This window comes from Somniosus microcephalus, chromosome 9, assembly GCF_052327205.1.
Source record: "Somniosus microcephalus isolate GS21.2 chromosome 9, FLI_Smic_1.0, whole genome shotgun sequence".
Classification (NCBI taxonomy): Eukaryota; Metazoa; Chordata; class Chondrichthyes; order Squaliformes; family Somniosidae; genus Somniosus; species Somniosus microcephalus.
Window position 1 is genome coordinate 190,334,884 of NC_140995.1, and position 20,280 is coordinate 190,355,163.

The 20,280-nt window shown below is 41.3% G+C and overlaps 1 protein-coding gene across 2 annotated transcripts in view; it reads right to left on the minus strand.

Annotated features, from left to right (window-relative positions):
- The window catches only part of ascc3 (activating signal cointegrator 1 complex subunit 3), a 654,593-nt gene that overhangs the window by 190,363 nt on the left and 443,950 nt on the right, over positions 1 to 20,280 (minus strand). For both annotated transcript variants that reach the window (XM_085997711.1, XM_085997710.1), the window contains exons 20-22: positions 19,775 to 19,951; positions 14,891 to 15,116; positions 11,696 to 11,850 (exon numbers count right to left, since the gene is read on the minus strand). In XM_085997711.1, coding sequence (XP_085853837.1) covers positions 11,696 to 11,850; positions 14,891 to 15,116; positions 19,775 to 19,951 — 558 coding nt within the window. The remainder of the gene's footprint in view (positions 1 to 11,695; positions 11,851 to 14,890; positions 15,117 to 19,774; positions 19,952 to 20,280) is intronic.

Consider the following 20,280-nt stretch of genomic DNA (forward strand, 5'->3'; position numbering starts at 1 on the left):
GGCACAAGAAAAAGCAAACTCCTTAAGAAAGGTTAGATTGCATTAGTTTTTGCTGAGGTGTTAATAGCACCACCATAACTGATCTGCAGTGTGTCACAAGGTCTATCACAAAGTTAATGATTAGGCGCTGCTTTAATTTTAATTGCTACCCGAGTTCAAGGGAAATAACTTTAGTTTTGCATTTACAAAAATTAAGCACACATTTTAATAAAGTGCTCAAACTTAAAACATTTCCTGGTTGTGTCATAAACTATTAAAAATAGACATATTTTAGAATTTTGATATTCTTAGTTTCTAAGAAAAAAAGTATGAACCCAACTCACTTGTAATTATTCAAATTTCTATGTATTTTCTGCCCCTACCAGAGACGACCTGTGCATTTTGAATTTCTCCTGGTCACAAATGCTGAATTGCCTGGATTGGAATTTCTTTTCAATTCCCAAAACATACCATAGAATGTACAGAAAAGTGGATTTGAAATGCAGCATCCTTTTTGGTGACAAAATGAAAGTTATTTATTGTATCCAGCATTTTCATTGTGCAGATACAGTGGATCCCGCTTAAACAAATAGATGTTAGTCAAAATAACTTATTTGTTTACCTGGGCTGCTTTAGGGAGCAAGTTTCTCATTGACCCCATTGTTTCTGCCAAACCAGCTCAATTCCATCTCAAATGAGAAAAGCAGATAATCTTACACATTACCTTTATTATAGTGATGCTCTATCAGTTCTCCAAAACATGGTGCTGCTGCTGCCACACACCAACATGCCTTTCTGAACTCATTACAGCTGCTCAGAATTTAGAGGATAGGTCAGGCAGAAAGCAGTGGCAGCGGCGAGAGGATAAAGAGTGGCCCGAGAGCAGACCTGAATTAAAGCAGCGGCAGCGGCAAGAGGATAAAGAGTGGCCAGAGAGCGGACCTGAATTAAAGCAGCGGCAAGAGGATAAAGAGTGGCCCGAGAGCGGACCTGAATTAAAGCAGCGGCAGCGGCGAGAGGATAAAGCCAAAGATGTTTTACAAATATATTAAGAGTAAGGGGATAACCAAAGAAAGGGTAGGGCCTATTAGAGATCATGAGGGTAATCTGTGTGTGGAGGCAGGAGACGTCGGTAGGGTTCTTAATGAATACTTTGCGTCTGTTTTCATAAAGGAGAGGGGCGAAGCAGGCATTGCTATCGGGGGGAGAAGTGTGAAATATTAGATGAAATAAACATAGTGAGAGGGGAAGTATTAAGGGGTTTAGCAGCTTTAAAAGTGGATAAATCCCCAGGCCTGGATGAAATGTATCCCAGGCTGTTAAGCGAAGCAAAAGAGGAAGTAGCAGAGGCCCTGACCATCATTTTCCAATCCTCTCTGGCTTCAGGTGTGGTGCCGGAGGACTGCTAATGTGGTACCCTTGTTTAAAAAGGGAGAAAAGGATAGGCCGAGTAATTACAGGCCAGTCAGCCTAATCTCGGTGGTGTGAAAATTATTGGAAAGAATTCTGAAGGACAGGATAAATCTTCATTTAGAAAGACACGGATTAATCAAGGATAGTCAGCACGAATTTGTTAAGGGAAAGTCATGTCTGACAAACTTGACTGAATTTTTTGAGGAGGTAACAAGGAGGGTAGATGAGGGTAGTGTATATGGACTTTAGCAAGGCTTTTGATAAGGTTCTACATGGCAGACTGGTCACGAAGTTAAAAGCCTATGGGATCCAGGGCAAAGTGTCAAGTTGGATTCAAAACTGGCTCGGAGATAGGAAGCAGAGGGTAATGGTTGATGGGTGTTTTTGTGACTGGAAGGCTGTTTCCAGTGGGGTTCCGCAGGGCTCAGTACTAGGTCCCTTGCTTTTTGTGGTATATATCAATGATCTAGACTTGAATATAGGGGGTATGATTAAGAAGTTTGCAGATGATACTAAAATCGGCTGTGTGGTTGATACTGAAGAAGGAAGCTGTAGACTGCAGGAAGATATCAATAAATTGGTCAGGTGGGCAGAACAGTGGCAAATGGAATTCAATCCAGAGAAGTGTGAGGTAATGCATTTGAGGAGGGCTAACAAGGAAAGGGAATACACATTAAATGGTAGGATACTGAGTAGTGTAGAGGAACAAAGGGACCTTGGAGTGCATGTCCACAGATCCCTGAAGGTAGCAGGCCAGGTAGATAAGGTGTTTAAGAAGGCATACGGAATACTTGCCTTTTTAGCCGTGGCATAGAATACAAGAGCAGGGGGGTTATGCTTCTACTGTATAAAACATTAGTTAGGCCTCAGCTAGAGTGCCACGTGCAGTTCTGGTCACCACATTACAGGAAAGATGTGATTGCACTAGAGAGGGTACAGAGGAGATTTACAAGGATGTTGCCGGGAGTAGAGAATCTTAGCTATGAGGAAAGACTGGATAGGCTAGGTCTGTTTTCCTTGGAACAGAGGAGGCTGAGGGGAGACCTTATTGAGGAGTATAAAATTGTGAGGGGCCTAGATAAAGTGGATAGAAAGGACCTATTTCCCTTAGCAGAGGGGTCAAAAACCAGGGGGCACAGATTTAAAGTAACTGATGGAAGGTTTAGAGGGGATTTGAGGGGAAATTTCTTCACCCAGAGGGTTGTGGGGGTCTGGAACTCACTGCCTGAAAGGGTGGTAGAGGCAGGAACCCTAACCACATTTAAAAAGTACTTGGATGTGCACTTGGGATGCTGTAACCTGCAGGGCTACGGACCAAGAGCTGGGAAGTGGGATTAGGCTGGATAGTTTTTTGTTGGCCGGCGCGGACACGATGGGCCGAAATGGCCTCCTTCTGTGCTGTAACTTTCTATGATTCTAAAGAGCGGCCCGAGAACGGACCTGAATTAAAGCAGCGGTGAGGCTCCGATTCAAAAACAACAACAAAAAATCAAAGTGACGTCACGGGAGAGCAGGTGGGTGATTGGTTGGTGAGTATTACAGCTTTTTTTTGCTCTCTAAGTTAGGGAAGGGGGTTAAATTAAGAGCGGAGAAACTGTAACTTGCTAGTACTTATTAAATTAATAAAACTAGATAAATTAATCAAACATTAAAACTAAAATATCGATTGAATAAAAGCTTTAATTAATTAATTAATAAATAAAACAAGGTTAGAGGTGGCAGGGCAGGTGCTGTGTCGTAACTGCAGCAAGTGGGAGTTTGTGGAAAGCATCGCGATCCCGAGCAACCACATCTGCAGTAAGTGTCTGCAACTCGAGGAACTTTGGCTCAGAGTTGTTGAGCTGGAGTACAAGCTGCAGACATTGCGATGCATCAGGGAGGGGGAGAGTTACCTGGACACTTTGTTCCAGGAGGCAGTCACACCCTTTAGGTTAAGCAGTACTTTAGAGTTCGTCAGTGGTCAGAGACAGGAGGGTGTGACTTCGAGTCAGGCAAGTATGGAGACCCAGGATGTAGTGATGGAGGAGCCTCAGCCCTTGACCTTGTCCAACAGGTACGAGCTATGAGGAAAAGGACTGCAGGGAGGATGGGCAAACTGGTACAGGGGGCCATCCAAGTGGGGGGAGAAGGTAGGAATGTGGTAGTGGTAGAGGACAGTATAGTCAGGGGGATAGCCGCAAAAGAGAGTCCCAAAGGCTGTATTGCCTGCCAGGGTTAAGGATATCGCCTCCCTTCTGGAGAAGAACTTGGAGTCGGAGGGGGAGGATCCAGGTTGTCGTGCTCCATGTAGGAACCAACAACATAGGTAGAACTAAGTATGAGGTTCTGCTGAGGGAGTTTGAGGAGCTAGGGTCTAAATTAATAAGTAGAACCTCAAGGGAAATAATCCCTGGATTACTCCCTGAGCCACGGGTAAATTGGCATAGGTCAAGCAGAACAGAGAGTTAAATGCGTGACTCAGAGTGGTATGGGAAGAAGGGGTTTCAATTCATGGGGCACTGGTACCAGTACTGGGGAATGAGGGAGCTGTTTGGTCAGGATGGGCTCCACTTAAACCAGGTTGGGACCAGCGTCCTGGCAAATAAAATAACGAGGGCTGTCTATAGGGCTTTAAACTAAAAAAGCGAGGGGAAATTTAGAATAGAGCAGTGTAGCGATTTGGGTAAAAATAAGCTGAGTGTGACAGGAAGGGACAGAGAGTTTAATGGTAGCAGTGCAGCAGAAAATAAGGTCAAAGCAGGGAATAATGGTAAAAAATTTAAATTAAAGGCTCTTTATCTGTATGCACGAAGCATTCATAACAAGATAGATGAACTAGTGGCACAAATAGAGATAAATGGGTTTGATCGAATAGCCATTAAAGACGTAGTTGCAAGGTGACCAAGGTTGGGAACTAAATGTTCCAGGGTACCTGACGTTTCAAAAAGACAGGCAGAATGGAAAACGGGGGCGGGGGGTAGCCCTGATAATAAAGGATGATATAAGGACAGTAGAGCGAAAGGATCTTGGCTCAGAAGATCAGAAGTAGAATCAGTATGGGTGGAGATAAGGAATAACAAGGGGCAGAAAACACTGGTGGGAGTAGTATATAGGCCCCCTAACAGTAGCTATACCGTTGGACAGAATATTAATCAAAAAATAGTCGGCGCTTGTAACAAAGGTTATGCAATAATCGTGGGGGATTTTAATCTTCATATAGACTGGACAAATCAAATTGGCAAAGGTAGTCTGGAGGACGAGTTCATGGAATGCATTCAGGACAGTTTCCTCGAACAATGTGTCATGGAACCAACCAGGGAACAGGCTATTTTAGATCTTGTATTGTGTAATGAGACAGGGTTAATTAGCAATCTCACAGTAAAGGATCCTCTTGAACAGAGTGATCATATGATAGATTTCACATTAAGTTTGAGAGAGACTTGCCAAAATACGAAACTAGAGTCTTAAACTTAAATAAAGCCAATTACATAGGTATGAGGGGCGAGTTGACTGAGGTAGATTGGAAAAATAGATTAAAAAAATAGATTGAAAGGTATGGCGGTAGATAAGCAGTGGTTAGCATTTAAAGAAATATTTCATAATTCTCAACAAAAATACATTCCATTGAGATACAAAAACTCCACGGGAAAAGTGATCTATCCGTGGCTAACTAAAGAAGTTAAGGATAGCATTAGATTGAAAGAAGAAGCTTATAATGTTGCGAAGAATAGTAGTGTGGTAAACCACTTTTATCGTTCACTATCGTTACACTATGGTTATCACTGTTATATCGTTACACTATGGTTATCACGGTTTACACTGTTGTATCACTACACGAGGTCGCCTCTTGTCACGCTGTTATACCTGGGCTGACCACTGCTGACTCCGCCCATGGCTCCACCTACTTGCCCAGGTATAAAGGTGGTCGACTGGCTGGTATTCCTCCTTGTTGGATCCGATCACCCACGAGGGTGGGCTCTGTTATTTAGCCAATAAAAACCTATAGTTACTGTCTTAACTCGTCGCTTTTCATTGGATGAATTGATAGGTATATCAAGTAGTAAGCCTGAGGATTCGGACAGCTTCAGAAATTTGCTGACGATACAAAGATAGGTGGGAAAGCAAGTTGAGAGGAGGACACAAAGAGTCTGCAAAGGGATATAGATAGGATAAGTGAGTGGGCAAAAATTTAGCAGATGAAGTATAATGTGGGAAAATGTGAGGTTATCCACTTTGGTAGGAAGAATAGAAAAGCAAAATAGTAGGAGATGCAACACGTGCCCTTATACCTCTCCCCTTCCCTCTGTCCAGGGCCCCAAACACTCCTTCCAGGTGAAACAGCAATTTACTTGTACTTCTTGCAATCTAGTATACTGTATTCGCTGCTCACGATGCGGTCTCCTCTACACTGGGGAGACCAAATGCAGATTGGTTGACCGCTTTGCTGAACATCTCCGTTCAATCCGCAAGTGTGACCCCGAGCTTCCGGTTGCCTGTCACTTTAATCCTTCGCTCCACTTCCACTCTGATGTCTCCGTCCTCGGCCTCTTACACTGTTCCAGCGAAGCTCAACTTAAGCTCGAGGAACAGCACCTCATCTTTCGATTAGGCACTTTACAACCTTTTGGACTCAACATCCTTTGCTCAACTATAACCTTGGCCCCAATTTTTTTTTCTCTTTTTTCTTTTTTTTTCTCACATGGCAGCTGATGATGATTCTGCCAGTGCCATTTACACCTCATCGAGAGTCATCTTTTGTTTCTTAACTTGCCCCCATTACCATCTCCTTTTGCCTTGCACCATCATCCCTTTTGTCTTTTAATCTCTCCTGCCTTTCATCCTATCAGACCTTCCCTTTTGTTCTTTCCTCCCCTCCTCCCTTACCCTGCCCCTACACTTCCTTAAAAATCTCTAACTTTTTCCAGTTCTGACGAAGGGTCATCGACCTAAAATGTTAACTCTGTGTTTCTCCCTCTACAGATGCTGCCTGACCTGCTGAGTATTTCCAGCACTTTCTGTTTTTATTGTAGATTTCCAGCATTTGCAGTATTTTGCTTTTGTATCAGAGAAGGTTCACTAGTTTCATTCCTGGGATGAAGGGGTTGTCTTATGAGGAAAGGTTGAGCAGGTTGGGCCTATACTCATTGGAGTTCAGAAGAATGAGAGGTGATCTTATTGAAACACATCGGGGGGAAAATTCAGTTGATTAGCGCCTCCCATTAGCGCCCGGGTGCGGCGATGTTTGCGCCGCTCGCGAAATTGACCAGATATTTTGCAGCGGCGTTAAACACTACCGCCATAATCTCCTGTGCCCGCAGATTGTGACATCAGTCGAGCGTGCAATGCCCCGGACTGGATACTGAGTGGCGCCCCCTGCCTTTCCGCCTGCTGCTAGCAATAACAGGTAGAGGGGAACGTTTTGCAGTCCGGAAGGGACTGGGGGAGCGGTAGTTAAAGGCGACCGCTTCCTGCACTTTTTTTTCAGCAACATTTTTGCACCACGCATTCTGAGAGAGAGAGAGAGAGAGAGAGAGAGAGAGACAGACAGACACTTCTGGAGAGATTCAACGCTGTGTGAAGGAGTTTTGGGTACTGAGCAGCATTTTGCAGGTTCATTTTGATTTGACCTTTCTTGCATCGATTTAGAAGAGACTATGGGGGCTGCACTCTGAGCTCTTTCCCTGGGCCTCTCCATTGTTCTTTCCAGCAGAATTGATGTACAGGTTTATGCAGGCCGAGATTCAAGGCTGCAATGAGCAGGGTGTGGCTGGAGAGCAAGATCGACCCTCCCCTTTAAGAACTGGCCGGCGCCATTGTGTCTGTGTTCCATTGCTGACTGACATCACATGAGCTTCGCCAGCGTCTCGCTCCTCGGCGTTAGCGCCTTGAGAGGTGTCTAGTGTCTGATTTAGTGTTCAAATCACCTCCAGGGGCGATAGAAGCCAAGTTTGCAGTCGGAGGCGATAATTAGCGCCAGGCGCTAAAATTTGCGCCCGGCCGATAATTGCACCCCAAACAGGGCGATACCGAATTTCTCCCCCATAAGATTCAGAGGGGGCTTGACAGGGTAGATGCTGAGAGGATGTTTCCCCTCGTGGGGGAATCTAGGACTAGAGGGCAGAGTTTCAGAATAAGGGGTCGCCCATTTAAGACGGAGATGAGGAGGAATTTCTTCTCTCAGAGGGTTGTGAATCTTTGGAATTCTCTACCCCAGAGAGCTGTGGAGACTGAGTCATTGAATATATTCAAGGCTGAGATAAACAGATATTTGAACTACAGGGGAGTCGAGGGTTACAGGGAACAGGCAGAAAAGTGGAGTTGAGGCCAATATCAGATCAGCCATGATCTTATTCAATGGCGGAGCAGGCTCGGGTGGCCAAATAGCCCACTCCTGCTCCTATTTCTTATGTTCTTAAGCCGGCAAAGGATGACCAAAAAATTGGTAAAAAGGGAAAAAATAGATTGAGAGAAAACTAGCAAGAAATATAAAAACAGATTGTAAGAGCTTCTACAAGTATGTAAATAGGAAGAGAGTAGCAAAAGTAAACGTTGGTCCCTTAGAGGCTGAGACAGGAGAAGTGATTATAGTGAATAAGGAAATGGCAGAAACGTTAAACAAATATTTTGTATCTGTCTTCACAGTACACGACACAAAATAATACCAAAAATGGTGGGGAACCAAGGGTCTAATGAGGGTGAGGAACTTAATGTAATTAATATAAGCAGAGAAAAAGTACTAGAGAAACTAATGGGACTAAAAGCCGACACATCCCTGGACCTGACAGCCTACATCCTAGGGTTGTAAAAGAGGTGGCTGCAGAGATAGTGGATGCATTGGTTTTGATCTTCCAAAATTCCCTAGATTCTAAAACGGTCCCAGTGGATTGGAAGGTAGCAAATGTAATATCGCTATTCAAGGAGGGAGAGAGAAAACAGGGAACTACAGGCCAGTTAGCCTGACATCAGTCATCGGGAAAATGCTGGAATCCATTGTTAAGGAAGTGGTATCAGGGCACTTAGAAAATCATAACATGATTAGGCAGAGTCAACACGGTTTTATGAAAGGGAAATCGTGTTTGACAAATTTATTAGAGTTTTTTGAGGATGTAACTAGCAGGGTAGATAAAAGGGAAACCAGTGGATGTAGTATATTTGGATTTCCAAAAGGTATTCAATAAGGTGCCACATAAAAGGTTATTACACAAGATAAAGGCTCATGGGGTTGGCGATAATATACTGTAGTAGCTTGGATGGAGGATTGGTTAACGGACAGAAAACAGAGAGTAGGGATAAATCGGTCTTTTTCAGGTTGGCAGGCTGTAACTAGTGGGGTGCCACAAGGATCAGTGTTGGGGCCGCAGCTATTTACAATCTATATTAATGACCTAGATGAAGGGACCGAGTGTAATGTATCCAAGTTTGTTGACGATACAAAGCTAGGTGGGACAGTAAGCTGTGAGGAGAATACAAAGAGTCTGCAAAGGGATATAGATAGACTAAGTGAGTGAGCAGTAAGGTGGCAGATGGAGTATAATGTAGGGAAATGTGAGGTTATTCACTTTGGTAGGAAGAAAAGAAAAACAGAATATTTTTTAAATGGTGAGAAACTTTTAAATGTTGGTGTTCAGAGAGATTTGGGTGTCCTTGTGCAAGAAACACAGAAAGCTAGCAGGCAGGTACAGCAAGCAATAAGGAAGGCAAATGGCAAGTTGGCCTTTATTTCAAGGGGGTTGGAGTATAAGAGTAAGGAAGTCTTGCTAGAATTGTACAGGGCCTTGGTGAGACCACACCTGGAGTACTGTGCACAGTTTTGGTCTCCTTATCTAAGGAAGGATATACTTGCCTTGGAGGCGGTACAATGAAGGTTCATTAGATTGATTCCTGGGATGAGAGAGCTGTCCTATGATGAGAGATTGTGTAGAATGGGCCTATGCTCGCTGGAGTTTAGAAGAATGAGAGGTGATCTCATTGAAACATACAAGATTCTGAAGGGGATTGACAGGGTAGATGCTGAGAGGTTGTTTCCCCTGGCTGGAGTATCCAGAACTAGGGGGCATAGTCTCAGGATAAGGGGTAGGCCATTTAAGACTGAGATGAGTAGGAATTACTTCACTCAGAGGGTTGTGAATCTTTGGAATTCTCTGCCCCAGAGGGCTGTGGATGCTGAGTCTTTGAGTATATTCAAGGTAGAAATAGATAGATTTTTGGAATCAAGGGATATGGAGATCGGGCGGGAAAGTAGAGTTAAGGTCGATGATCAGCCATGATCTTATTGAATGGCGGAGCAGGCTCAAGGGGCCGTATGGCCTACTCCTGTTCCTATTTCTTATGTTCTTATGAATGGCAGTAGCAGGTTGAGTAAGTTGGGTGGGAGGTGAGGCAATGGCACACAGCTCATGGAGCCATTGATTGAAACGCAACAGAGAATTTTCCTATCTACCCATTGGAAACGGGAGATTGTGGAGTCGAGGACACTCGCTATCTTTTCAATTTGTTTAATAATTCTGGGATGATTGAGATATAAAAGAAAGGATTGGTGCAGTGATATTTTCATTTAATCAGCCTATCCAATAAACAGGTCTTCATTTAAGTGAGCTTTATTTTTGTGATTTACTTTAAATGTACGTTTCTGGTCTTGCATTCCACTCCTCATCACAGTCATCTATTTAGCAAGGAGCGGCCCGAGTGTCTCTGGATTTTTCCACAAAGACTAAAATCATTATGTAATCAACATGTGCAGGAGATCTGGCACAATCTTACTCATGCACATGTTGATGATACACATTTTTACCTTTCCACTGTCACTCTTAGTCCACAGCTAATCGCCATGGTGTCCAACACCAAGCTGTGATCAGCCAAATATTTTGTGGTTCAATATTATCAAGACTAGAACCATCAGTTTGGCGTTCGCAGAAACTCCTCAGCCTAGCTTTCAATCCTATTCTTCATGGATGCTTGCTCAAGTTCAATCCAACCCGCTGCAACGTTGATGACCAGTTCGACCCTGAGCTGAGCTTGGAACAACATAGCTAATCCAACATTACCAGCTGCTTTCACCTCAAACATTGTCTGCCTGGATCCCACTTCTGCTTAAACCCTCCTGCATACTTTATCACTTCCAGGCTTAACTTTTTCTATGGGGCATCGTAGCACAGTGGTTAGGTTACTGGACCAGTAATCCAGAGACATGAGTTCACAGCAGCTGGGCAATTTAAAAATTCGGTTAATAAAAAAATCTGGAATAAAAAGCTAGCATCAGTTAGACCATGAAACTACTGAATTGTTGTAAAAACTAATCTGGTTCACTAATGTCCTTTAGGAAAATAGAAAAGAAATGGCATCTTCAAGGCCTTCTGAACTCCATCTACATAAACTGCAACTCATCCAGAACACCATCGCCCCCATCCTATCCCACGTAAAATTTCATAACCTACCACCCGATCCATGCCAACCTTCATTGGCTCCGCTGTCCCCAGTGTACTGATCCTAAAATCTTCACCTCAAATCCTTCTATAGCCTGACCCACTCTACCTTTACCATCTCTTCTAGCTGTACATCCTGACCGCACCCTTTGTTCTTCCAGCTCTGGTCTACTAATCATTCCCCACCTCCCTCCACATCAGTGAAGGAGTCTTCAGCCAATGTGTCCCCACCCTAAATCTGTTTGTCTTGCTTTATCTCTCGTTGCCTTCAAAGTCCCCTTTAAAATGTACCTCTTCAATTATACCTTTGTCCATCTTGCTTAATTCTCCAATTATTTATGTCTGATCTCCATTTGCAAAGCATTTTGAACATTTTGCTATGTAACATGTGCTAAATGCAAGTTGTCATTATCAAGACAAGGTGACTTTTCTTCCTGTCTGAATGCCTGAAGTTTGCTCCATCTAGTGTGCCCAGTTGTCAGATTAATTAAACTTATCTGAATGAGGTAACCTGCAAGAGTACTAAGCTTTGAAAAACCTACCCTGCCCACTCAAAGGAAGCCAACATCCAATTAGAGCTTCAGTAATTAAAAAATATGAATAAAAGTATTTCAAAGCAGAAGTTTCTATTTTATGTACCAGTGCCTTAATAGCAAGTTGAAAAGTGTGGTTAAAAAAAAAAAATCACCGTACAGGGGTACTTCAATTTTTTTGCAATCTTTCTTTAACAAATTCCTTTCTGACACCTTAAACTTTACTTTGAGTAAATGCGATGTTACATCTCACTATTAGTGAATTGTAGCTGTCAGTCATAAAAGCTTTAGAAATTGCAAGAAAGCAGGTACTGGTTCTGTAAGTAAATCTTTGCATGTTTCCCCATCATTTTGGATTTCTTTTTTTACCTGATCATGCCATTTGAAGTCTGGATTGATGGTCAGTCGGACTCGAAGGACAGTGCGTGTGATAGGCTGGATGCTCGCTTCCATAGCTATGGAAGGAATTTCATGGACGCATTGCTTCACCTTTAACCCAATGTTCACATGATGTAGCATGTGGCCTACACAATAAAATAAAATTTGATTAAACAAATGCACAGAACTCAAGAAACAATAGACAGGTTTATACTAGCAAATAGCCTAATTGAACCGGCTTTTTTTTGTTGAGGTTTTCCAATGAAAACCAAATTTCCCTAGGACCTGTCTTCTAATACTACTTGGCAAACTCCGCCTGAAATGCAGCCTAATCCTTGTCATATTCAAAAACAGAAAATGTACTTCCTCAGTAGATATACACAGAGATTACAGGAAGATTTATTTTACCACAAAAAACTTTTTTCTGCCCTAAGCAAACTTTTATTCTGAAATTTTCAAATAAATTCTTGTACCATAAAATATTTGCTTAGCTGGTGGGTCAGAGACAGATAAATCGAGTCTCAATGTACTTCCATTAAAAATAAACAAACTACTGCTTGTAAAATCTCAGGCAAATAGACTCATGACACTACAAAAATAAACCGTGGCATGAAGTTAAAAGCATCTGGTATCTACTAAAACCCCATTGTTTTGAAGCTTCTACGTAGTTCTCAGATCGGATTAGGCATATGTTCATGTAACCCCTAGGGTGCCAGCAGGTTCAGGTCTATTTAAGTTTTCAGCTCACAGTGTGTGGCTCTGAAACAAATGCTATTACATTAGATTTAGTACTTAATATCAACACTAAACTGTAACAGAAAAAATAAATTGCTTGCTCTGTATTCTCTTCCCCATTCTCACTCTTATTTTTAATTGCGTTTTTTTCCCTAATCTATTCTAACCTTATTCTAAATTTTAAAATAATGAGTCATTTATCCTTATCTGCCTTTTTCCTTCCTTTGGTTTCCATCATATGTTCTGGGGGTAGAAGCACCTGCCAAAAAACTGATTTTTCACTGGCTGTAAAACATCTTTAAATGTTAAGATTACCATGAACATGTCATACACATGACTGGGTCAATCTACGACTCATGAATGCATGCCAAAACAGGAAGGGTTCGGGTGAACGAGTATACTCAACAATGAGACCTAGGGGTAGGTTTTCAACTTGTTGTCCAGGCATTGAGATCATGAAAATGAAAATCCAACAGGCTGCCGATTGCAATGTTAGTTTTACACCTGGGCGGCTAATTGTAAATCTACTCTCTGGAGTGTGACATCATTTGCGACACAGCAAATGTTAAATGTTTATGAGTGAGCTGATGTGCACTTAGAGTCAACTGCTGATGAGTTTTATTTTTAAGCCTAAAAATAGTTCGGACTAAGTGTTAAAAATGTAACGCAAGGATCAAAAGGGGTTTTAAAATGACAACTGTACATTTTTATCCAGTGCAGATAACCCTCACCCTGTCTGAGGTTTGGCATTTTCTGCTTTAGTATACAATATTGGTAAATCAGAGTCCATTCAATAAAATAAGATCCTAAAATGTTAAGAACCATGCAACATTTCTGCAATGAAGATACCACATGAATTTACTTCAAAGTAAATCTCTGGGAAGTCCCTCAACACTTCAGAGCTGAGTAGCTGAGTCGTACACACTAGGAAGGTCTGGGGTTTGATTCTAGATCTGTACTGAGTTAGCTGATCCCAACGGATTGATTGTAGGGGTGCTATAACTGCCTTGGGCTCAGGATGGGGAAAATCGGTTTCTCAGATCTGATTACTATTCAGTGATTTCTGTTGGAAGTGCATCTGTGTGAACAGGATCAGACTCCAGTTATGATGCTCCTTATGGTCAAAGGCATATTGGCACACACCCTCAGTTGGGCGAGGCACTAGAGAATGCATTGTATCTGTGGGAATGTATTGGCAAAATAACTAGAGGGGAAATTAGGAGAATTTTTTTCACACAGGTTATTAAGATCTGGAATGCACTACCTGAAAGGGTGATGGAATCAGATTCCATAGGAACTTTCAAAAGGCAATTGGAAATGTACTTGAAGAGGGTTATGGTGAAAAAGCTGGGTGTGGGACTAATTTGGACAGCTCTTTCAAAAGAGTCAGCACAGGCACGACAGGCCGAATGGCCTCCTTCTGTGCTGTAAGATTCTATGATTCTATCTGCCAGTAACACTTTTGCATATATAGAAAATTGTGCCCTTTGACTCACTGTTTGCAGTCTAGGTCACACACAGGTCAACGTTTTAGTCAAAGATAACCATAGCTAACAAAAAAACCTGCAGTTAAGTGAATAGTCCATCTGCTTTGCCTTTCAGTTATTATAGAATATATATACAAATTTAATAAAACCTACCTCCAATAACAAAACAGTGATGCAAAGCATCTATACTTCCCAAATTAATGAGGTAAAATTGTTTCAACTTACACAAAATTGAAACTTTGCACAGCATTGTGCTTGACACTGGAGATTTTGTTTTAGATGTAGGACTTTAAATATCATTTGTTCCAGTGAACCCAGTTTACTCTAAAAGGCGTAACTGCCTGTAGAACCCTAAACCGTGCTCAACTTAACTGTAATGAAAAAAATTCTAATTCTGCAAGGAAACAAAACATTAACTACAGACACGCATTCAACTCCCTGGCTAGGGTTGGGTTAAAAAAACACAACATAATCAAGGGAATCAATTGGCTGTATCAGATAGTCGAGTAGTGCGTGTGTGTGTTTGTATGTTGGGAAGGGGTCCATACTGTGTGTCCTCGCACAGTAAATATATTGACAAACTCTAGTGTAAAAGGAGACATCCTTTATGTCTGATTTGACCTGTGTAAAGATTGCATTTTAACCTTGTAATTCACCTGACATCTAATAAATTCTGTGTTTTAACAAAACCATTATTCATACTTTAAAACCACTGACTTATCAGTTGCTGTCAAGATGTCAGCTTGTTACACACACAAAACGAATCACATGATCTGCATGGCAGCAATGCAGCTGGTGAAGACAGTACTCTCAGTGACACAGCATCGTGTGATAGGGAAAGAAAGTATTATGAGAACATTTTTATTGTGGGCTGCTGCAATGTTCACTACCATATTATACCATGACACCTTGAGCTGTTTACCAATATTCTCCGACATTAGAGATTCTTTTAAGATCACTTCACCTATTTCATCCTTGCGCATGTCCTTCATCTTGTCTATGGTGAGTTTCTTTTCCTCCAGTTTTGCAAGCACATGACCTGGCAAAACTGAGAACTGGCGTAGTGGATTGCACCATCCCCATAATCTCCTGTCAATTATCTTGCACAAATTTAGCAGCCGGTATGTCATTGCTGGCCATCGCCTTCTCAGGGCAACCTCGAAAAGCGCTCGTACAATACGAGCTGCGTTCTGCAAACACAGTAAGGAAAGAGTCCAATTAAATGGTTGGGATTATATTAAAAAAACTTTACATGTGAATATCAAGTGATTCTCTGCACTGATATTAGTATCAGTGATACTGCTGAAAAAACACTAAAAGACTTGCATTTCTAGTGCCTTTCACGACCACCGGACGTCTCAAAGCGCTTTACAGCCAATGAAGTACTTTTGAAGTGGGGTCACTGTTGTAATGTGGGAAACGTGGCAGCCAATTGGCGCACAGCAAGGTCCCACAAACAGCAATGTGATAATGACCAGATAATCTGCTTTTTTAGTGAGGTTGGTTGAGGGATAAATATTGGCCAGGACACCGGGGATAACTCCCCTGCTCCTCTTTGAAATAATGCCATGGGATCCTTTACATCCACCTGAGAGAGCAGACGGGGCCTCGGTTTAGCATCTCATCTGAAAGACGGCACCTCCGACAGTGCAGCACTCCCTCAGCACTGCACTGCAGTGTCAGCCTAGTTTTATGTGCTCAACTCCCTGGAGTGGGACTTGATCCCACAACCTTCTGACTCAGAGACAAATGTGCTACCAACTGAGCCACAGCTGACAGAAATAACTTGTAAACTTTGCAAACCTCTAATTGCAAACTTAACCAAATTCATTTTGTTTATCAACTGCAAAATCCACTGTGCAATGCTGTTAAAGTTGCGTCAACATACATCAGTACAGATCAGTATAAATAAAACCTTATAATGATGATAGTTTCCTGATAATTATATCAGCAACATTTAATAAAGTATTTCAATATGCTTTCAGAATCTAATTTTTTTTACGAATCTTGATAGCCTTTGCACATTATTGCACTTTAGCATTCTTCCAGAAATAAGCAGCTCAGTAACTCTTGTGGTGGAATATTTGAATTGTATTCGAAGAGCCTAGGTTTAAATTCCAGCCACCACTGATGTTCAAACTTGAGTACCCTCTAGGGACAGGTTCCATTACTACAGGTTTGGAATACAGAAGTCCTGTTTTGGGGCCACATTATTACTTACCTGCTACACTTTCACTAGTTCACTAGAAATTGCAGAAATGAGAGGAGGAAATTTTAAAGAAAAAAATATTGAGATAAGAGACAAGTTAACATTTGGAGTATCAGGTGATCTGTATCATCATCCCTGTGGTTACCAATTTGTATCAAGTTTCCTGGGATTATAAACTTACATTTGTATATTGCCTTTCACGATTTCAGGACGTTCCAAAGTACTTCACAGCCAGTAAGTATTTTTGATGTGAAGTCACTGTTTTAATGTAGGGGAATGTGGCAGCCAATTTCTGCACAGCAAGTCCCACAAACATCAATGATATAGATGGCCAAATAATCTGATTTTTTTAATGCAATGTTGATTTAGGGATACATGTTGGCGTAGAGACTGGGAGAACTCCCCTAGTCTTCTTTGAATAATGTCATAGGATGTTTTATATCCACCCGAGGGGGCAAATGGGACCTCAGTTTGATGTCTCATCCAAAAGATGGCACCTCTGACAGTGCAGCATTCCTACAGTTTGTCACGAACCTCAGTTTGAGTTGCAATGAGCAGTATAACTTGGGTCTGCTGCTTGTAGGTCCACAAATACTGGTCTAATACTTGTGGTTGAAGTATAGCTGCAGCCTAAATTACAATGAAACAATTGCTGTCGCATGTCCTGAGTTAATGAATGTATTTATTATGTTAGTTCAACTCTCTGTCACTATGGGAACTAGTAACTCTGCCCAGCTAGCTCCCTGATGTTACTATCACTCACTGGTTAAATAAAAATAAACAAATAAATAAAAAGTAAAAAATTAGAAACTTAAAAAAGAGATTCTGAGTTTGTCATTAAACAGAATTTGAATTTAGAGAACGGACCATATCCATGTTTTTATATTGTGCAAATGTTTTTTTGCAAGGGGAAAGAATTAGTCATTGGGGCAAGAGACCTTATCAGTGCTCATCTTCAGCAGCCTCCACTCTTTTGGCAACATAAATCATTTGCTCCAACAGTCAGAAACACTGACATAGCAGTGAGAAAGGAGAGGCAATGCTGCATCTTCAATGCTCACATCATGGTCTGTTGGCCTCCAACTTGGGGACTCGGCATAAAACCTGCAATCACAGTTCTGAAGAAAGCACCTTACATTACACATGATCACTTCTGTATCATTAACAATGGTGTTTGTCGAACTAACTCTCAAAATGATAGGAAGAAAAAAAAATCAACTTTGCCACCCAGAAAGTTTGATACACTTAACTTTCTCTGGATATAGGAGAAGGGGATTTTGCACTGTACAAACCATATTGTACTCACATTAATGGCCCTTTTAAGACTAGAAAGATAATCTAGAAGAGCTCAACTTCCTTCGTGTACGTGAATAAAGCGCAGTATTCTCTAGAAAGAAACTAAATGACAGTATAAAGCCAGAGGAAGTAATAAAGTAGCCATGGTTTGATGAGATGCTCGCAGTGAAAAGAAAACAGAATTATACCGTGCTTAATTAAAGTAAAAACAAAATTAAAAAGTATCCAATGTAGTTAGAATGTGCCAATTGTCAACATGTGGGCTCCACTAACTACCATAGTGGCAATTTGCTCAGAACACAGACATACTAAGTTTGTAGATCTGAACTTGATATATTGGTGTGCATGGTCCACATGGACCATACAAGATTTATTCTTTACTGGGTAGCTATCCAGATGTTCAGGACTGGGTCCAATTACTTCTTACTTTTATGGCTTCCAACAAGTTTCTAACCTTTTTTTAATTCCAGGTACATTTGATATGCGATCCTGGGAGAAAAAAAATCACCTCTACAATTTCACATTTATTTCACCTTAATTAAATGCCTCTTTAACTTACGTAGTAAAAACTTTGTTGAAAGCACTTTCTCCTACACCAGCTTCGCAGACTCGTGGAATTTTACAGCACAGAGGATGACTGTTATGGTCCATCGCATCTGTGCTGGCTCTCTGAAAGAGGTATCCATTTAGTCCTATTCTCTTGCTCTTTCCCCAAACTTTAAAATATCTATCCATTTCTCTATTAAAAAGTATTATGGATTCTTTCTCTCCTAGGACATTCCATATCATAACCTTTCTAAAAAAAAAATCTCCTAACTTCCCTTTTTGTTCTTTTGGTGATTGTCAAATGTATGCCCTTTACTTATTTATTGATTCATTGACCATTGGAATAATTTTTCCCAATTTCCCAGTTTTTCTGGGCTCCCCTCAACCCTGGTAACATCAGTGAATCTCTTCTGCACCATCCCCATGGCTTTGGCATCCTTTCTAAAATAAGACACTCAAAACTGGATAGAGTGTTCTAACTTTGGCCCAGTTAATGATTTGTACAGGTTTAACATTACCTGTTTCCTTGACAGGATAGCTAAATTAAAATTCCTTTCCATGGATTTTGAATAAATTTATTGAAATCCAGACAATATATAAGGAACACTTTGTCTTGTATGAGTTACTGCTTTACCCCATTCTGTTTTCCCCCAATTGTACAAGGAGCTGCAAGGTGTCAACTTGCCTCAGTCAATTACATTCTTGCTTAAGCCAGACGATTGTGGGTTCAACATTTGTGCACATGATCTGAGCTAACAGTACAGTACTGTATTTTTGAAGGTGATGTCTTTCAGATCCAATATCAAATGATGGTCTTATCAGCCTGCTTCCATGATTCAAGTGCATTATAAAAGATCCCTTGGCACTATTAGAGGAGCAGGAAATTGCTCTTTTTAACAAGGATCTTGCTACGTGCAAAATAGCTGTGGTCGGAATTTTTATCGTGGAGTCGGGTTGGGAATGTGCGTAGCGGGTGCGTAGTTGGGTGTCTGCCGAGGTGTGATAAATGGCAGTTAGAAAGATTACCTGTAATCATCTGGCATTATTCTCTGACTATATAAGCTGTGTCTTTATGCATCTCTCCACTTCACCTGATGAAGGTGCAGCGCTCCGAAAGCTTGTGATTTCAAATAAAACTGTTGGACTATAACCTAGTGTTGTGTGACTTCTTACACCTGAAAGTTTGAACACCTTTGCATAGGTGCAGGGATGCATGGAATACTGACACAGTATTTATGTACCTGTGCCTACACAGTAGTTAATTTCAGAAGAATCAGCATGCCTAGGGCAAAAAGCTTGCATAATCTGGCTGGCTAAATAAACTGCACTGAAAAGTGCCACTATTAGGAGACTGAACTGTTGTATGTAGGGAAATGTGATATATCAAAGTTACACATCCTACATCTCCCTTAAATTCCTTGGTACTGTGAAAGAAAACAGAAATGTCTCTAAAGTTTGGAAAATTTTGTACATTTTTCTTATTATGTATCTTCCCTCCACAACCCCCACATAACTCAGAGCAGGGTGGAGTAATGAAGGCTGATTTGAGACAGTGAATTCTGCTCCTTGTATCAGAAGGTGCATTTTAAGACATCTGTTCTTACCCCCTCCCAACAAACTGACAAATTCTCTGCCTGTTGGAAACCCAAGTGACTTCCTTTCATACTGATCTGTGGTGCATCAAAATTGGAAATGAGGCAAAGGTCCAAACCCTCATCAAGGATGCCATTGTGCAGCATTACAATATCCTTTAATCAGACTACTCCTGGCAAATGAATGCGAGATAAAAGAGCTTACCTGGGCAACATATGCAGTGTCAGAAATGAGCGAGAAGCTATCCAACTCTCCATGGCTAATGTAGGTTTGAAGAAGAATGTTCACTTTCCCATAGCTGTTCTCTACTCCACCTGCGACAGACAGCTCACAGTAATTACACAGCAGCTGATCAAGCTCCTCCATCTCTTCCTCTCTTACCTGTGGCAACCCATAGAAACACACTACATTTAACACCAAGAAATGATTTACAGCAAGCATCCTTAATAACACTCTGACCTCATCCTTCACAACAAAAAGGATACGTTAGTTCCACCAAACATTCTAAAAAAAAAACCTCCTGGAGTTTTTTGTTAAGATGTTCTTGACCTGATACACCAAGATGATGCAGTTGATATATATTTAGATTAAAAAAAAATATTTGACAAGGTTCCATTATTGATGATTTATGACCAAGTTAAGGAGTCCTGAGTTAGGGTAAAGTACGATGTTAAAAAAAAATTGGCTTAAAAAAATGAAAAAAGATGTTT